The following is a 20,322-nucleotide window of genomic DNA, read 5'->3' as shown; positions in this document are numbered from 1 at the left end:
TATATATATTCTTCATATTTTTGGTAAAAAATAAAATTGCAGAAAGTGTATAGTGATTGGTTTGCACAAAAGTTATATCGTCTACAAACTATGGGAAACATTCATGGCATTTTCTAAAAAAAATAAAAAAATTTTTTTATTTTTTTAGTAATGCCAGATATCTGCTATTTTTAGCAGTATTGCGATGGACAGATTGGACACTTGGACACAAACACTATGTCTCCTCTCCCCTGACAGAACAGGGATTTGTGTGTTTTCACACACGCACAAATCCCCGTGCTGACTCGTGCACGTGAGCGCAAGTGGCGGCTCTTAAAGGAGACCCCGTACCCGTACAGAGTTTCACGCTGCCTTGCCATTGTACCACAGTAAATATACGCAAGCTGGTCAGGAACCTGTTAAGGTGGACCTATACTTAAAGCAGAACTAAACTTAAAGGCTGCATGAATGCAAGAATGCATATTCCATTGAACATTGGCCTCATTTACATGGACACAGAGGGCTGTACAGTGTGAAGAACGCAAATGTTTTTGTGGCCCCTATGTACCTGGGAGTGACGGGTGTGTGTTTGTGTACAGCCTCGTGCAAATCCAGCTGTACACATGTCATTGCACATCTGAGCGGTTGCATGCGTACATGCATTTTTTTTTTTTTTTCCTTCCTTCATTTGCCTAATGGGACTTGTAGACCTCCAGCAATAGCTGGAGGTCCGCTAATTGTATATCCCTGATCTAAATCGTACCATTGTAGCTCTGGCTGTATGTTTAGGGTCATTTGTTCTGCTGAAAGGTGAACCTCCCCCCTCAATCTCAAGTCTTTTGCACAATCTAACAGGTTTTGTTCTAAGATTGCCTACATTTGGCTCCATTCATCTTCCCATCAACTCGGACCAGCTTCCCTGTCCCTGCTGAAGAAAAGCATCCCCACAACATGATGCTGCCACCACCGTGTTTCACAGTGGGGCTGGTGTGTTCAGGGTGATGTGCGGTGCTTTTAGGCCCATAAGTACAATTTTGGTCTCGTCTGAGCAGAGCACCTTCTTCCACATGTTTTCTGTGTCCCCTACATGGCTTCTTGTGAACTGCAAACGTGACTGCAAATGGCTTTTTTCAGCAATGGCTTTCTTCTTGCCACTCTCCCATAAAGTTCAGATTTGTGGAGCGCACAACTAATAGTTGTCCCATGGACAGATTCTCCCACCTCTGCAGCTCCTCCAGAGTTACCATGGACCTCTTGGCTGCTTCTCTGAATGCTCTCCTTACCCGGCCTGTCAGTTTTAGGTGGACGGTCATGTCTTGGTAGGTTTGCAGTTGTGTCATACTCTTTTAATTTTCAGATGATGGGTTGTACAGTGCTCTGTGAGATGTTCAAAGCTTGGGATATTTTTTAGAACCTAACACTGCTTTAAACTTCTCCACAACTTTATCCCTACCCTGTCTGGTATGTTTCTTGGCCTTTGTGATGCTGTTTGTTCACTAAGGTTCTGTAACAAACCTATGAGGACTTCACAGAACAGCTGTATTTATACTGAGATAAATATACACACAGGTGGACTATTTTGCTAATTAAGTGAATTCTGAAGGCAATTGGTTCCAATAGATTTTAGTTAGGGGTATCAGAGGAAAGGGGGCTACAAATCTCTTGGGGACCCAAAGGCCACCAGAACTAGTGTCCCCATTGGAAGATTTCCCCTCCTATTACTTTTCTGGGAATACCTCCAAAATGTATTTATTTTAATTTCAATGCTAATGGTAAACGGGACAAATCGAGACTGTGAATCTCCATAACGGGGGCACAGACAGCAATAAAAACTGACAGGGGTTCTAATCCCTCTCCACTCTATCCAAAACTAAAGAAAAAGTTGTGCATTTAGTTATACTTTAAGCTTTATATAAATGGAATAGTGGGCAGAAAAACTAGAGAAAGTTGACAAAAAGGAACCTCAAAACTTGGTTCTGTGATGACAACTTGTTTTCTACCTATTTTCTGTATAGAATGTCCTCTTTAAATGTTCCACTCTGAAATGAGTCCTTTGTCTTTGTTTTCCTCACAGGAGACTTTGCTGATCTACAAGGACATCCTTTTAAAATATTTATTTGATGGCAGAAAATTTGTGAATGAAGCCTGCAAAGAACTTGAACCATGCCATCTCATAGCGCTGACGTTTGCCTCATCCTTGTTAATTGTGTGGCTTTACGACTTCATCTTCCAAAAAGAGAGTAAGTTTTCCTTTAGTAACCTACAAGATGAAAGGGTATCTCCACTTTTGTGGGAAGCAAAAATTGCAATATAGCCCCATGGAGGCTTTGTGTACGGCGTTGGTGTACGAACAAACCCCCCCCACAAATATAATTTTCAGCTTGTGTGATTGGCTCACTGATTTTCCCAGAAGTCTGCACTAAGATACAAGCCAGATTTTAGGCATCCTAATGCTCCTAAATGTTTAATCACTTCTAAAGGGATGCAGGCCCTGCAACTTTCCTCAGAGCACTGCAAGTGCATCAGCTGGTTGATAATTGGGGTCACTCCCATTCACAATCCGTATCCAAAAGACATAAAAGTACAAACAGCTATTCCTTCAGTGTAGGAATCTGCAACCTTTATTCCTTAACCGCTTAAGGACCGCCTCCTGTATATATACGTTGTTATTTTGAAGAGGGATATCTCGGTAAAGGCAGCTGCTACCACAACCGAAATATCCCTCTTTACAGGAGGCGGTCCAGTGTAAGATAACTGTGGTCTCTGTGGCGGGTTCGCCGCAAGATCACCGTTATCTGCGGCGAGAGAGGCTCCACCCCCCCCTCCTGCCGCTCTCCCGCGCCCTCTGCCTCTTACCAGAGCCATCGTAGTGGTGGAGGCGATCGGGTTCTTTCCTCAGCGGAGTATGGAGACGAGTGAGGTTAAGATGGCCCCCACTCTTCTCTATACCATAGGAGGGCGGAAGCGGCGTCAAAGCTTCACTTCCGCCCATACCTCTGAAAGGTATATTTTTTTCAAATTATTTACATAATATATTATATTATATATAATTTTTTTTTTTTTTTTTTTTTTTTTTTATTGCCTTTAAGTCCAAATATGAGAGCTGAGGGCTTTTTGACCCCAGATCTCATATTTAAGAGGAACATAAACAACAAAAAAGAGTCATTGGCGCACAAATAAATATTTCCTTTGTTCAGAACGGTTATCCATGTATTAAGATACTCATTATTTAAGATGATGTCCAATCGTTGGTATCAATGTGCAACTGTTAAACCACTTTGGACTTGGTGGAATACGAAAAAAAATCAAAAAACAGCGCAACAAAGAGACTTGTGATATGGTGTAAGAAAACGCATAAAAAACATTTATTAAATATGAAGAAAACAATGGCAAAGACATCTGATCCTCCTGAGATCTTACAAGTCTCTATGTTGCGCTGTTTTTTTATTTTTGTTTATTTTTTATCATATTTAAGAGGACCTATCATGCTTTTTTCTATTACAAGGGATGTTTACATTCCTTGTAATAGGAATAAAAGTGATCCATTTTTTTTTTTTTTTTAAAGTGTAAAAATAAATAAAATCAAGTAAAATAAATAAAAGGAAAAAAAAATTTTTTTTATTTTTTTTTTTAAAACACCCCGTCCCAACGAGCTCGCGCACAGAAGCGAACGCATACATGAGTAGCACCCGCATATGAAACCGGCGGTCAAACCACACGTGAGGTATTGCTGTGATCGGTAGAGCGAGAGCAATAATTCTAGCCCTAGACCTCCTCAACCTGTAGAATTTTTTAAATGTCGCTTATGGAGATTTTTGAGGGTAAAAGTTTGACGCCATACCACGAGCGGGCGCTATTTTGAAGCATGACATGTTGGGTATCAATTTACTCCGGCGTAACATTATCTTTCACAATGTAAAAAAAAATTGGGTTAATTTTACTGTTGTGTGTCTGTTTTTTTTTTTTGTTTGTTTTTTTTATTCAAAAAAGTTAATCTTTTCCAAAAAAAGTGTGCTTGTAAGACCACTGCGCAAATACGGTGTGAAAAAAAGTATTTCAATGACTGCCTTTTTATTCTCTAGGGCAGTGATGGCGAACCTTTTTGAGTCTGAGTGCCCAAATTGAAATAAATAAGTTGGTTTTCTGTTGTAAAGTGCCAACACGGCAATTCATGAGAGAGGGGTGCTGAGAAAAAGAGAGTGGGTGTGTGAGAGATATGGGGGTGTGTGTAAGAGAGAGAGGGGGTTGTGAGATAGGGGTTTGTGAGAGAAAGAGAGAGAGAGAGAGAGAGAGAGAGAGAGGACACATAGAGAGAGAAAGGTGACAGAGAGTGAGGGGGGACAGATAGAGATGGGGGCACACACAGAGAGGGGGGACACACGGGGGGCAGAGAGAGAGGGGGGACAGAGAGGGCGAGGGGGAGGGGTGTGAGAGATGCTGAGAGAGAGAGGGGGCAGAGAGAGAGATGGGACAGAGATAAAGGGGAGGGCACAGTGAAAGAGAGAGAGGGGACAGAGAGAGAGAGCACACATAGAGAGAGAAAGGTGACAGAGAGTGAGGGGGGACAGATAGATAGAGATAGGGGGCACACACAGAGAGGGGGGACACATGGGGGGCAGAGAGAGAGGGGGGATGGAGAGGGAGAGGGGAGACAGAGGGGGAGGGGTGTGAGAGATGCTGAGAGAGAGAGAGAGAGGGGGCAGAGAGAGAGAGAGGACACATAGAGAGAGAAAGGTGACAGAGAGTGAGGGGGGACAGATAGATAGAGATAGGCGACACACAGGGGGGCAGAGAGAGAGGGGGGCAGAAAGATGGGGGCACACAGAGGGGGAGGAGTGTGAGAGATGCTGAGAGAGAGGGGGGGCAGAGAGAGAGATATGGGACAGAGATAAAGGGGAGGGCACAGAGAAAGAGGGGGGGCACAAAGAGAGAGAGAGGGGGGACACAGAGAGAGAGGGGGGACACAGAGAGAGAGAGGGGACACAGAGAGAGAGAGGGGACACAGAGAGAGAGGGGGGGGACAGAGAGAGCGAGAGGGACAGAGAGAGCGAGAGGGACAGAGAGAGAGAGAGAGAGGGACAGAGAGAGAGAGAGAGGGACAGAGAGAGAGAGAGGGACAGAGAGAGAGAGAGGGACAGAGAGAGAGAGGGGACAGAGAGAGAGAGGGGACAGAGAGAGAGAGGGGGGGACACGGGGCTGAAAAAGTGGAGAGCTGAGAGAAAGGGAGACCTCTAGCTATGTCCTTATCTGCAATCCCTGCTCTGCCTCCCTGCCCCAGTCTTCGTCTGCAGGTATTCAGTGTATAATTGTGCCCGGTACCTGTCTCCATCCCTGTTCCATCCAGCGGCTCCCTCACAGCCTGTGCCTCTCGCCTGTCCTTGTCTACTGGGCCCACAGTCAGTCTGTTCTCCGGGCCTCACTGTTGAAGGAGGTTTGAGGAGTTCAAGCTCTGGAAGGCGCCAGGGATGCTGTGCCCCTCTTCAGCCATACAATGAAGCAGTGAAGCTCTTCTCTCCCTCCCGTGCGTGCTGTCAGGCCTGTAGCCTACCACGCGGAGAATGTGGGGCCGCCCACTCACTCGTGCAGACAGTGTCCCCCCTCACCTCGCCGCTGCCTGCTTCTCTCCCTCACGTGCTCTCAGGTCTGTAGCCTTCCGCGCGGAGGCTGCGGAGCCACCCACTCACTCGTGCAGTTAATTTCCTGTACCTCGCCGCTGTTTGCTGCCATGTTCTCCCCACCGTGAACCAGGACCCTCTCGTGTGCCCACAGAGATGGCTCTGGGTGCCAGCTGTGGCACGCGTGCCATAGGTTCGCCATCACTGCTCTAGGGTGTTAGAAAAAAAACAAAATTATAATGTTTGGGGGTTATAAGTAATTTTCTAACAAAAAAAACTGTTTTAAACCTGTAAACGCCAAATCTGAAAAAGAGGCCTGGTCCTTAAGTGTATATGTGTATATGTATATGCATATGTGTGTGTGTGTGTGTGTGTGTGTGTGTGTGTGTGTCTGTATATGTATGTATATATATGTGTGTGTGTGTGTGTGTATATATGTGTATATATATATATATATATGTATGTGTGTGTGTATATATATATATATATATATATATATATATATATATATATATATATATATATATATATATATATATATATATATATATATATATATATATATATATATATATATATATATATATATATAATATAATTATTATAGACTGTATATCTACTGGGATATTTTTACAGGAAGACTTACAATGGCCTTTCAGTATATTTATCAGGACTGTAGCAGGTTTTGCTGCACAATTGGTGGTGGTTCTCATTTGTCATGTGTGAGACATGTTCCTTTCTGAGGCTCTTTGTTTACATTGCTTGTGTGAGAGGAGGAAGCAGACGCCCTTTCCCTAGCTAGTCCTTATGTCACAAGCAGCAGGTTACCTGTGTGCTCATTGTATTCACTACACGGAATATGAATAATAAATATGGTAATCATATGTACTTTTATATATTGGAGACAAGCGTTGCTGTAGTCTGCATCTCACTGCAAACGTTGACACTACCTTGTGTAAAATGTGTGTCTCTCTTGCTCTCATTGTTGCTTTCTTTTTCATACATCATGGGACACGGAGTCAGGCTAATATTCATTACCTACTGGGTTATAGTCCCGGTGAATGTACACTGGTAGACCAAAGGTCTTCAGACAGTAAGTGATCCCCTATATAACCCCACCCACACAGGAAGCACTTAAGTTTTTTTACCAGTGTCTGCAAGGTGGATGGCATGGTTTGTTTGAGCTCTCTGAACCAAAACCAAATGGTTCTTAAATGAATCAAGGGGTTGGCCGATCGGATCCATTTGGTACAGGATTTATATGCATGCATGCATAAATGGTACCCAAGCCTTGCAAGGAAGACTCAAGATCCTGCAAGGTTTTGCCTGTAATGCGGCCTCCAGGCACTGGACCCTGCGAAGTGGAATCCTGGACACTACAGCGCTAGGCATTCCTGCAGGGTGCTGTACAGGTCCAAGGTAGTGGACTCTAAGCACGAAAAGTGTACCCAGTCCTTGAAGGTCCTCAAGTGACTGGAACCCGCCGTGAAGGGTGAAGATTGGGCTCTTAGTTTCTAAGCTGCCTTGTGCCTGGACGAGTAAGTGAAACTCCTTTACTTATTATTGTGGGGTGTCCCAGTAATTGTAACCATCAGTCAAGCTAGCTAGAGGTTGGACACCTATGTGCCGTGCCCAGACGGGGGAAGTTTTGGGCTAGCTGTGGGTGTTTTGCAAGGTGTACCTTTTTTTTTTTTTTTGCTTGTATCTGGCTGTTTTTTACGCAAGAGTGCCGCTATACTCCGTTAGCAGTTTGTTTGGCGGCCATGGTGCACGCGGCTATATGTCATACAAGAATGCAATCCAAAGACTTGCAGGTAGGTTAATTGGCTTCTGTCCAAAATTGGCCCTAGTATATGAATAGGGACCTTGGATTGTGGGCTCCTTGAGGGTAGGGACCGATGTGAGTGTGCAATGTACAGGGATGGGGACAATTGTAGACACTCACTTAGGTTGAACTGGATGGACTGGTGTCTTCAACCTTAGTAACTATGTAATGCAGCCACACCTGTTCGCCGGGACCTCGCATGGGCAGAACGTTCCGGCACACACCCAGCTTATTAAAGCTGTGTAGACCAAGCATGCGGTGCTTCCAAAAGGCAGCTGGTGGGACACAGAGCAGGCTCTGAACAGACACTTGCAGCGGTTACTTTTTTCCTTACCTGGGTCACGTGAGTCGCCAAGTGTCGCTTGGCAGGATAAAGGTGCTTAGCAGACTTGTTACATTGGGGCTTGGTGAGCCCTATTAAAGGGTCTCCCTTCTGAGGTGTTTTAATACTACACCCAGGTACTCTTTTTTGTGGCTGGTAAATGTCCTCAAAAAAGAGGAGCAGGGCTAACACTACAGGGAAGGACACACCAATGTCGTTAGTAGTTCCTGATGAACCTATTGTATCCCCTGAAAGACCAGACCGGGCAATCTGAGCCGCTGTGCCTATCTGGTATTTTGCCCTATAGGCAATGCCGCTACTTCACCCTTTATCACCAAGGATGATCTGTCCTCTGCCCTAGCCGGGTTAGAGCACAGGATTGCTGACATGATTGCCTCCATCCCGCAGGGTGGCAGGAAGCGTGACAGATTCCCCCTCCCCGGAGCCTCCTAGTCTGGAGCAGGAATGTGTTGAGGCTGGGAAAGAGCATAAAGCTCAGGACTCTGTGGAGGGCCCAGCAGATGAGTCTGCTTCCGAGCAATCTGGCCAAGAAGAGATCCATTTGATGTCTGCCTCTCAGTCGCAGAGACTTTTGATCCTGACTCTGACTGAAATGGTTAGTTCTGTCTTTAAGTTGCTTCTTGCAGAGGTGACTGAGCCCCCTTGGTCCTCTTTGGGATCCCTGAGGCCTCTTCAGGCCGCACAGGCTTCCCCTACACCCCCTGTTGGAACAGGCGGTGCATGCTGATTGGGAACATCCTGAAATGTTTTTTGTTCCTCCTAAAGAGGTTTTCCCTTTTATACCCCATGGATGAAAAGTTTGTTAAAAAAATGAAGCATGCCAGCAGTAGATGCAGCAGTCTCTTCCTTAAACAAGTACTTAACTTCGGTGGATAATGCACAGGGTTTGAAACACTCCGTTGACAAGAAATTGGAGTCATTAGTAAAGGCTTGCTTTTCTTTGGCCTGTTCAGCTGTTCAGCCAGCTTTTAAAGCAATTGGTATCTGCCAGTCCCTAAAGGATCAGCTCAAATGGCCCGATGGTCCTAACCAGGAGGGTAATCTGCCTGAAAGTAGGCAGATATTTCTCGAGCGCTGTTTTGCTATTGACTCCTTTTTAAAGGATTCAATACAACAGGTTTCTCATTTGTCTCTCGTCTGTACATATGCACATACTCTTGTGGCTTAAGAACTGGTCAGCTGCGCTTCCTTGTAAAAAGTTATTGGCGGGTTTCCCTTTTCATGGGGAATGTTGATTTGGTGATCATTTGGTGTGTGTGTATGTGTGTGTATGTGTGTGTATGTGTGTGTATGTGTGTGTGTGTATATATATATATATATATATATATATATATTTATGGGAGCAGTCCCTGAGGTTTTAAACACGGGACATCTGGTGCTTTTCCAGAGGGAAAAGTTCTCTACTTCCTGTGAAGAAAAGCACCAGACGTCCCTTGTTTAAAACCTCAAGGACTGCTTCCTCAAATGTCTCAGCATCAAGGCGGTTCTGCCACCAACCGGGCGTTAGGGCCAGGGGCAAGCCGCAGGGCCAGGGCTAGAAGAAGCCCTGGGTCCAAGATTCTTCTAAACCCAGCACCAAGCCCTCTATCGAGTGGGGGGGAGGCTGCTGCACTTCGTGGACATTTGGAGAACAATAATTCAGGTTGAGTGGGTCACCTCAATTATGGTATTTCTAGTGGTTACAAGTTGAAGTTGTGGGGGATTCCCCCTCAGAGCTTTTTAAGATCCAGCGTTCCCTCGGATCCTCCAAAAAGAAACGTATTGCTTCAGGCACTACATCATCTAGTGCATCAAGGAGTGATTTGTAGAGGTTCCGGTATCTGAAAGGGGCACAGGGTTTTACGGTTCAGAAACCAAATGTGGACACAAGGCCTAAGATCCCTGAACAAGTATCTATTGATACAGTCCTTTCGGGTAGAGTCTGTCCACTTAGTAGTAGCCTCACTCCAGAGGGGAGACTTTCTAGCCTTTATCTATATAAAAGATGCGTATTTACACATACCTATCTTTCCGTCTCATCAGAGGTTCCTACGTTTTGCAGTAGAGGAATGTCATTTTCAGTTTGTGGCTTTACCCTTCAGGCTGGTTACAGCTCCCCAGGTGTTCACAAAGGTCCTAGCACCAGTACTGGTCTTGTAAGGTCCCAAGGGATCCTAGTGCTTTGGTATCTGGACAACCACCTGCTCAGAGATCACTCACTACAGGCTCTAGAACAGAGCATAATATGCACAGTGCAGTATTAGAAAAGCTTAGGCTGGATCATAAATGCAGAAAAGTCAGCCTTGAATCCAGCTCAGTCTAAAGTATTTAGGTCTGATCCTAGATACGGTTCAAGCAAGAGTATTCTTGTCACCTGTAAGGATCTGTGCCCTGAAGGTTCAGGTGCGTCAGATAAGGGGCACCAGGCAACACTCCGGCTCTGTATGAGTCTTCTAGGGAGGATGGTATCCTCTGAGGCAGTGCCCTATGCCCAGTTCCATTCCAGGCCTTTACAAGACATCTTGTTGGCCTGGATCAGAAGAGGAAAAGCCCTGGATTATCCAATGTGCTTAGCTTCTCGGGCACGCTTAAGCATAAATTGAAGGTTGCAGGATCAGAACCTGCATAAGGAAAAATCCTTTCTCCCGGTAACTTGGAGAGTACTGACTACAAATGCCAGTCTCTCAGCCTAGAAGGGCTCACAGCTCAGGGGACATGGTCAGGGACAGAACAGATCCTGCCCATCAACGTCCTGGAATTAGGGGTAGTATGTCTGGCCCTATGATCCTGAACTGCCCTATCTGGGTTCAGTCCGACAATGCCACTGCCATCGCCTACATAAACCACCAAGGTGGTACCAGGAGTTGTTCAACTCCGAAGGAGGTGAACCACATACTAGCCTGGGCTGAAGGATATGTGCCTTTTTTTTTTTTTTTTTTTTTTTTTTTTCCCTTTTAGCAGTCCATATCCTGGAAGTAGAGAACTGGAAGGCAGATTATCTCTGCTGCCAGCATTTCTGCCCGGGGGGGAAATGATCCCTACACCCAGGGGTGTTACAGGAAATTTACCAGCGTTGGATGGCCAGAGGTCGACCTATTGGCATCCAGGTTCAACAAGCTACAGCAATTTGTGTCCTGAACAAGGGATCCTCTGGCAATTGGGCAGATGCTCTGATAGTTCCATGGAGACAGTAATCCCTGGTTTATGCTTTCCCTCTGATCCCTCTTCTTCCACATTTGTTGTTATATGCATATCACCTATGTGTTCTTGGGACTTGAACGTGGTGCTGTCTGTATTACAGAAACAACCATTTGAACCTATCAAGGAAATTCCATTAGACTTGCTGTCACGCAAGGTAGCCTTCCTGTTGGCCATCACCTAGGCTAGAAGGGTGTCAGAGTTGGCAGCCCTTTCATGCAGGGAACAATACTTGATCCTTCACCACGACAGGGTCTTGTTACGACCTGTTCCATTCTTTTTGCCAAAAGTGTTGTCGGCTTTTAATTTAAATCAGGACATTATTTTGCCTTTTTTTTTTTTTTTTTTCCTCTCAGCCTCGCTTGGCAGAAGAGAGACTACTGCACTCATTGGACATTGTTCCTGGCAGTCAAGGTTCATTTGTCTAGATCTGTGGAGATCCGAGGATCAGACTCCTTTTTTGTTTTACCAAAAGTACCCAAAAAAGGGCAGGCAGCCTCCAAGGCTGAAACGCAAAGCTCCTCCCTTTAGGGTGAGGGCTCATTCTACCAGGGGTCTAGGAACCTCCTGGGCTTTTCGTCATCAGGCATCTGTAGCTAAGATTTGTAAGGCTGCTACCTGGTCTTCAGTGCATACGTTCGCAAAATGTTATCAAGTGGATGTGTGAGCATTTCAGGATTCAACTTTCGGCCACAATGTGCTGCCGGCTGCCGTATAAGTTCTGATGGCTATTGTTTGGCAGGGTGTCTCCCTCTCCTCAAGGATATTTCTCTGGGACTTCCCAGTAGGTAATGAATATTAGTCTAACTCTGTCCCATAATGTATTACCTGTAAAATCCTTTTCTTTGAGTACATCATGGGACACAGAGATCCCTCCCCTCTTGTTTTTTTTTTTTTTTTTTTTTTTTAATTTTCCGTGCTTCCTGTGTGGGAGGGGTTGTATAGGGGATCACTTCCTGTCTGAAGACCTTTTTGGTCTACCAGTGTCCATTCACCTGGAGATGGAGTGCATAACCCAGTAGGTAATGAACATCAGCCTGACTCTGTGTCCCATAATGTACTCAAAGAAAAGGATTTTAAAGGTAAGTGTGATGAAAAAAATCCTATTTTATTTCAGTAATTCAATTCAAAAAGTGAACCCCTATATAGCATTTCTTTTTGATTGATTATGGCTTGCAGCTAGTGAAAACCGAACATCCAATATCTCTGAAGAGTAGAATATTGTGAACAAGTTAAATATTGTAGACTCGTGGTGTCACACTCTAATCAGCTAATTAACTCCAAAACACCTGTAAATGTTTCCTGAGCCTTTAAATGGTGTCTGATTCAGTAGGTTACACAATCATGGGGAAGATTGACTCGACAGTTGTCCAGAAGACAGTCCTTGACACCTCCACAAGGAGGGCAAGTCACAAAAAGGTCTTTGGTAAAGAAGCTGGCTGTTCAGAGTGTTGTGTCCTTGTGTCAGGCAATTCCTGAATTTTTTGTGAAGAATCACCAACAAGTGGGACACAATTGTGCAGTGGAATGAAATCTATTGGATTTTTGAAACTTTTTTAACTAATAAAAAAATGAAAAGTGGGGTGTGCAAAATTATTCGCCCCCCTTACGTTAATACTTTGTAGAGCCACCTTTTACTGCGATTACAGCTGCAAGTCGCTTGGGGTATGTCTCTATCAGTTTTGCACATTGAGAGACTGAAATTCTTGCCCATTCTTCCTTGCAAAACAGCTCGAGCTCAGTGAGGTTGGATGGAGAGCGTTTGTGAACAGCAGTTTTCAGCTCTTTCCACAGATTCTCGATTGGATTCAGGTCCGGACTTTGACTTGGCCATTCTAACACCTGGATACGTTTATTTGTGAACCATTCCTTTGTAGATTTTGCTGTATGTTTGGGATCATTGTCTTGTTGGAAGATAAATCTCCGTCCCAGTTTCAGGTCTTTTGCAGACTCCAACAGGTTTTCATCCAGAATGGTCCTGTATTTGGCTGCATCTATCTTCCCCTCAATTTTAACCATTCCCTGTCCCTGCTGAAGAAAAGCAGGCCCAAACCATGATGCTGCCACCACCATGTTTGACAGTGGGGATGGTGTGTTGAGGGTGATGAGCTGTGTTGCTTTTACGCCAAACATATCGTTTTGCACTGTGGGCAAAAAGTTTGATTTTGGTTTCATCTGACCAGAGCACCTTCTTCCACATGTTTGGTGTGTCTCCCAGGTGGCTTGTGGCAAACTTTAGACGAGACTTTTTATGGATATCTTTGAGAAATGGCTTTCTTCTTGCCGCTCTTCCATAAAGGCCAGATTTGTGCAGTGATTGTTGTCCTATGGACAGACTCTCCCACCTCAGCTGTAGTTCTCTGCAGTTCATCCAGAGTGATCATGGGCCTCTTGGCTGCATCTCTGATCAGTCTTCTCCTTGTCTGAGCGGAAAGTTTAGAGGGACGGCCAGGTCTTGGTAGATTTGCAGTGGTCTGATACTCCTTCCATTTCAAAATGATCGCTTGCACAGTGCTCCTTGGGATGTTTAAAGCTTGGGAAATCTTTTTGTATCCAAATCCGGCTTTAAACTTCTCCACAACAGTATTACGGACCTGCCTGGTGTGTTCCTTGGTCTTCATGATGCTCTCTGCGCTTTCAACAGAACCCTGAGACTATCACAGAGCAGGTGCATTTATACAGAGACTTGATTACACACAGGTGGATTCTATTTATCACCATCAGTCATTTAGGACAACATTGGATCATTCAGAGATCCTCGCTGAACTTCTGGAGTGAGTGTGCTGCACTGAAAGTAAAGGGGCCGAATAATTTTGCATGCACCACTTTTCAGTTTTTTATTTGCTAAAAAAGTTTAAATTATCCAATAGATTTTGTTCCACTTCACAATTGTGTCCCACTTGTTGGTGATTCTTCACAAAAAATTTAAATTTAATATCTTTGTTTTGAAGCCTGAAATGTGGCAAAAGGTTGAAAAGTTCAAGGGGGCCGAATACTTTCGCAAGGCACTGTGTATATATGTGTGTGTGTGTGTGTGTGTGTGTGTGTGTGTATGTGTATATAATAAATATATATATATATTTATGTATATGTATGTGTGTGTGTGTATATAGGTGTGTATATATATATATATATATATATATATATATATATATATATATATATATATATATATATATATATATATATATATATATATATATATATATATATATATATATATATATATGTATATATATGTATGTGTGTTTAGTGCAATTACTATATTTTTTTTTTTTTTTTTTTTTTTTTTTTTATGACATACCATATATCCTGGTACAACTCTGTAATAAACAACTGTACATTACTTTATTTTTTTTTTTTTTTTTTTTTCTGTTTGTTGTTTCTTTATTTTCTGTTTGTTTTTTTTTTTTTTTTTTTTTTTTTTTTTTTTTTTTTTAAACCACAAACCCTACATATGGATAGATGTCCAAAACAATTTTTTTTCTTCTATTTATAGGCCTTACATCACGGTGCAAAAAACAATTTTTCCGAATAATAAGGAGATTGCCGTTCGTTGGCACAAAAGTAAGTCGAAATTATTACCGCCATACCTCACACCTTCCAATAATGTCTTTGATGTTTTGGTTTTACATAAAATGTTACCTAGAGGTCCCTATTTGGCTGGCTACCACGTTGGTAGTAAATATAGGAGAAGTTGCCCCAGAAACAGTGAAGGAGTGCAAAGATTGTCAATTTTGTTAATTGGAGCGGTCTTTCTCCAAGTTTATTCTGCTTATTCTACACCATTTCTGGCTTGGCTAACGGTGGGTTCTGTGTAGGGCTGGACCGATTGTTTTTCTGTGCCGATACAATATGGATATTTCGGCCACCTCTCAGGGCGATAGCCGATATTGTCTGCTGATATTCTGTACATTAAAAAAATGTTTACACTTCTTTTTTTTTTTTTTTTTTTTTATTATCATTGTTATCGCTGTCACAAGGAATGTACACAAGGAATGTAAACCTCCCTTGTGACAGTAATAGGCAGTGACAGGTACTCTTTATGGACAGACCCCCAAACCCCTCCACTGCACTTGAATGTATTCAAAGTGTCATCGGATATTCAGATCGTGTGTGGGTTTCATCTGACTTTGTCAGAATAAAAAAAAAAGACATAGAATGGAATCAATCGGAAAAACCGTTTGTCTGTATGCTGTTCCGACGGACCAAATACGACGCAATGGCTATTGAACATCCTTTTCTAGTCCCGTCGCACGTCATCACGTTCTAAACAGACTTTGGTGTGATTGTGTGTAGGCAAGTCCGTTTCGCCGTAAAGACTGTCCAAGTTTGTCCTGTTGGAAAGTCCAGCCATGTGTACGTGGCATGAGAGCTCCTCAATTTCAGGGACTGCCTCATAGGATTCATTTTTGCCTGACCATGTGGTTTTCAAGGATAAGTGTACCTTTCTGGTATAACTTGTATTTCAAGGCTTTTCTTTGCCCCCGTGAGTGTATCCTACTTGTATAAATATTTGCATTTACCCATGATCCAGCGATCTTCATTGCTTGAGAGAACCTCCTCACCATGTTCTCTTCACACATTGCACCCTCATTCATTTCTGTGGTGAGACAAACCCATGGTGGCCTCCGATGGTCCTGCAGAGCGGAAGGTATGGGTCCAAGGTTGCCTGCACAGGATTAGGAGGACCCAGCAAGGAAGCATTCTGTGCTGGTTGAGGTAGAGTGAAGATCAGATAAGTGAGCTGCACTTAGAAGGGTGAGGGGATGTCCTAAATGACAACTTGTACTAAAGGTACAGTTGTCCTTTAAGGATTTCCATTTTGGGACCACAAGATGGGAACAACCAGAGCAAAGATGGTGTCAGCCATTTAGCTTAAAAAAAAAAAAAAAAAAAAAAAAAAAAAGGCGAGAGTTTTGGTGTGAGCAAAGCGACCGCTTTAAAAAGTAATAAGTACATTTAGAAGATGTTACACTTGCATTCCTTCCATTCAAGTAATATGCATCTGTCTGATGCTAGGTTTAGAAACAGACCCTCGCTGACAAACTCCAGTGTAATCTTCTCTCTGCAACAAAGGGTTAATGGGTTTGGAGCTATTTTTAGAATTACAATACAGCATTTTTTTTTTTTCAGGAAAAAGCTGCATTGTTGGTTTTCAAGATCATGGGCAAGCACAATCTTTTCAAACAAAGTAGCTGTGCTTTATCAAGAGGCATTGTATTATTTTTTTTCTTCTCACGTGCTTTGTCCTCTCAGCCAACTGTCACAGTTTACTAGAGGTCATTGCACTCAGTCTGTACAATGATGTCATACTGCTTGCCATTTTCTAAAGATCTTGGAGAAACTTTAGGGCTTATTAATTAAGCAATTAACCCATTTTTGTCCACCCTATTATAAATTAATCCTGCCCAGCAAATTCCCAGTCCTGAATAAGTGTTAACATCTTATTTGCTGCTTAGCACTTAGAGCTACACGATTGATCATTAAAAAATTGCGAACTCTGTTCAACCCCCCCCCCCCCCCCCCACCCCCATCACGATCTTAATCCGACATTACCACGATTCATGTAACAAGTGCAGAGCTGTCAAAGGAAAAAAAAAAAAAGTTTATCACAACATAGCTCAGGGCTGAGAGATGAAGAGAAACAATGTATCATTTGGTTCTTTTAGATCAAGGAGATGAACTTCGTCTGTAAATGAGGTCAGTTCAGTTTAACCTCTTAAAGACTAAACCTTTTTATGACATTCGTTACTTGCAAAGAATGTAAAATTACCATGCTAACCCATGCTGAACAATAAGATAAACAAGTAAATTAAATACAGCTGCAGCTCTACTCTATACACACACACACACACACACACACACCAAATGGAAAAACAAGAGCTGCGCCAACCTTGGTGAATTAAATAATAAATGTGCATAAACATATAGGTGACTAGTATGAGCGGGTGTGGATCATTTTTATTACCTCAAGGTATTATTGATCCTGTTTTGCCTGTTATAATGATTTCCTTTGTTGGTGAGTAAGGATGTTTTGGGTGGGGTACAAGATATGGTTCTAATCTGAAACATGAGCAGGTATTGCACATCTCCCTGTGAACTAGATATGTTTCCCATTTCCAGTATGGTGGATATTTGGCTAGCCACCTGAGACTCCTATTGAGGTGAGTGGCACAATTGTCCACTGATTGCGGAGTTGACTCCTCGGTCCCTGAGCGAGTTTAGGACGTCTGCTTAGTTTCATCTCGTATGGAGTGCGATCCGTCTATAATCTGACATCAGAATTATCCTCAGGATAAAGGCCTTGGCTGGGCACTAGCCGCAAGCTTTTCTAAGCTTGCCATCTGGTAAGCGTGTCTTCTATGTGGTGAAGGTGCACTATTTTTGTCGTGGGGGGGGGGGGGAAATTCACTTAATTCACGTTGAACATTTTAAAGGGACATTTATTTATTCAATATTCTGGTCGATGAGCTATATGGACTATTATTTCAGCTAATATGTTTATGCACATTTTATTAATTTAATTCACCAAGGTTAGCGCAGCTTTCATTGTTTTTCTATTTGTTGCTTACAGGTTAAACTCAGTATTTTTTGATAGAAAATTACTTATAACCGCTAAACATGATATAGATATAGAGCTCTATATATATATATATATATATATATATATATATATATATATATATATATATATATATATATATATATAATATATTTAGCAGGGACCCTAAAGAATAAAATGGCGGTCGTTGCAATATTTTATGTCACAACGTATTTGCGCAGCAGTCATTCAAAAGCTATTTTTGGGGGAAAAATACACTTTAATGAATCTTTAAAAAAATAAATGGTAAGGTTAGCCCAATTTTATTTTGTATAATGTGAAAGATGTTACGCGGAGGATCGTGATCTTTATTCTAAGCAAAAAAAAAATGATTTCTCATTTTGTCCAGAATCCTGCCGCTCTATTAGCGTTTCAGTAGGGAGATCAGCCAGTGGGTGATCGCTGTGTTAACGTAACGCTGCCTCTGAAAAGTCATCCAGAAAATGGAAGCATTTACCAAATGTACTCTTATCACCCTAGTGTTAGGAAAGAGCAGGTAAAGCACATGGGTTGGATACCCTAATCTTTGGAAAAAATCTGCTTTATGAATATTGGAGCATAGCGCACCCCTAAATTCTACACTCTTTGCATAGCAAACTCCCAAATCCTGTGCCCTGTACTCGTGGACTCTGCGCCCTGTACGTGGCGGACTCTGCGCCCTGTACGTGGCGTACTCGTGGACTCTGCGCCCCTCTAAAAATAAACAAAGAAAACAAAGAAATTCAGTCATGACATTTGAGGACCAGTAAACTGCAACACTGTAGATTACATTTTTGTTATTGTGTTCAGAAAAAATTTGAGCCCTTTCACACCGTGCCGCCTAGGGCGTCAGCGGTAAAGTGGCGCTATTTTTAGTGGCGCTATTCAGCCACTAGTGGGGTGGTTTTAACCCCCTCTGCTAGCGGCTGAAAAGGGGTTAAATCTGCGGGAGCGGCGCTTTGCCAGAGGTATCGCTGTGCTGCCCCATTGATTTCAATGCGGAGCAGCGGTGGAGGAGTGGTGAGTTCACCGCTCCTTCACCTCTCAAAAGAAGGTATTTTTTTGACGCCCTGCCAGCGCACCCTCGGGCTATCACACTGGAGTGCATGGAGCAGCTGTTTTAAGGCATTTTGCAGGCGCTATTTTTAACGCTATAGTGCCTGCAAAACGCCCTCTGTGTGAAAGGGATTTTTAATAGAACTGCAGTTTGCTCAGTTTGGCATCAATCTGTGAGATATCGACCCTTTGCCTCATGCACACTGGACAGTATAAAAACAGCAGTAGCTTTAGCTGTAGAATGCCACGTTTAAAAACGTAAGTTTTGCATTAGCATTTTGCCGTGTTTTTATCAAAACTTTACTCTCACGAGAGCATGAGGCTTAAAAACGCTCATAAAGACCGGAAAGCTGTGTCTTGCCGTGTTTTTCAGTGTACAAGCTTTTTTACAGCTGAAAATCTCTTTCTGGGTTTTTTCCAGCTTGAAAACACCCCTGCCCAAAAAAATGCTGATAAAAGCTTGTCTACATGGACCCATAGGATAACATGCTGGGGAATTTATTGGATGTAGAAAAAAGTCTGACGTACAAAACAGCCACTGTAAAAATCGTCCGGTGTGCGTGAGGCAAAGTGGAACTGACCGGTGGCGTTATCGGGGCAACGGTGCTTCTTAATGTCAAAGCTCAACTATAGATATGAAATGTTCTGTTACTTTTATTTTTTTTTTTCTTTCTTTAGACTTAAATCATATTTACAAAGTGGCATCTGCTTTAGAAAGTGACAATGTGGTGTAATATATATATATATATATATATATATATATATTTTTTTTTTTGTACAGATCCAGAAAGAACTGGATAAAGCTTTAAATGATATGGCTCATCTCGTGTTAAATATGAAGGATGGCGTGAGCTTCGTGACCTCTCTTCCTCGTAATGGACTGAAGCAGGAGCAAGTCATGGAAAAGCTGAAGGAATATTCTGCTCTAAGTATGTCATTTTAATTATTGCTATCCTGTTAATTTTCCATAAGGAGTATGTATACAATGAAAACTCACAATCTGTAATTGATCAGTGAAATTAAAATGGAATTTAAAGATCCACCGCAACCATTCTGTTTAAAAAAAAAAAAAAAAGTCTAAAAGCTCTCCAACTGTATTACACTGTCCCCACTGGGTAATTTTTCCTTAATTTCCTGTCTTTCTAACACCACAATAATCCACGCTATTTTAGTAAAGTAGAGAAAGGAGGTTTGAGCATCCATCACTATTTTTTATTGCTGTGTCCCTATGGAGGGATACTCTACCTTGCCCATGTTCACAAATATGCATGTGCAAATTCTCAGTTCTGTCAATTGACATGGTCGGTTAGCTGTTTTAGATGCATTGTTTGCTTTAATTACTTCCACTGAATTCACTAGGCTTCATATTTCCACTGTGTTTCTCTTTCTTCTATTGCCAGACATTACAATATAGTCTCAGAATGTGTACACCACGAAGGAAAGAAGCCAGCAGATAGGACGCCCTCCCCCACGATGTTGTAGAATAATAGGTTTTCTTCAGACTTTGTCCCATTTTTACATCCATTACGTATTCCATGTTCACCTGCCAGAAATTTCTAACACTAACACACCAAACACCCCTGTGATGCATATACTTTAGAACAGGGGTCTCAAACTAGTGGCCCTCCAGCTGTTGTAAAACTACAAGTCCCATCATGCCTCTGCCTGTGGGAACCATGATTGTAACTGTCAGCCTTGCAATGCCTCCTGGGACTTGTAGTTTTGCAACAGCTGGAGGGCCACC

General features: G+C 42.7%; 1 protein-coding gene across 2 annotated transcripts in view; it reads left to right on the top strand.

Annotated features, from left to right (window-relative positions):
• The window catches only part of SGPL1 (sphingosine-1-phosphate lyase 1), an 89,818-nt gene that overhangs the window by 28,267 nt on the left and 41,229 nt on the right, over positions 1 to 20,322 (top strand). For both annotated transcript variants that reach the window (XM_077454585.1, XM_077454584.1), the window contains exons 2-4: positions 2,054 to 2,219; positions 14,439 to 14,506; positions 19,360 to 19,507. In XM_077454585.1, coding sequence (XP_077310711.1) covers positions 2,054 to 2,219; positions 14,439 to 14,506; positions 19,360 to 19,507 — 382 coding nt within the window. The remainder of the gene's footprint in view (positions 1 to 2,053; positions 2,220 to 14,438; positions 14,507 to 19,359; positions 19,508 to 20,322) is intronic.

The sequence above is a fragment of the Lithobates pipiens genome, unplaced genomic scaffold (genome assembly GCF_037356315.1).
Source record: "Lithobates pipiens isolate NorthernLeopardFrog02 unplaced genomic scaffold, aLitPip1_a1.2 Scaffold_25, whole genome shotgun sequence".
Classification (NCBI taxonomy): domain Eukaryota; kingdom Metazoa; phylum Chordata; class Amphibia; order Anura; family Ranidae; genus Lithobates; species Lithobates pipiens.
This window is presented reverse-complemented; position numbering and strand designations above follow the sequence as displayed.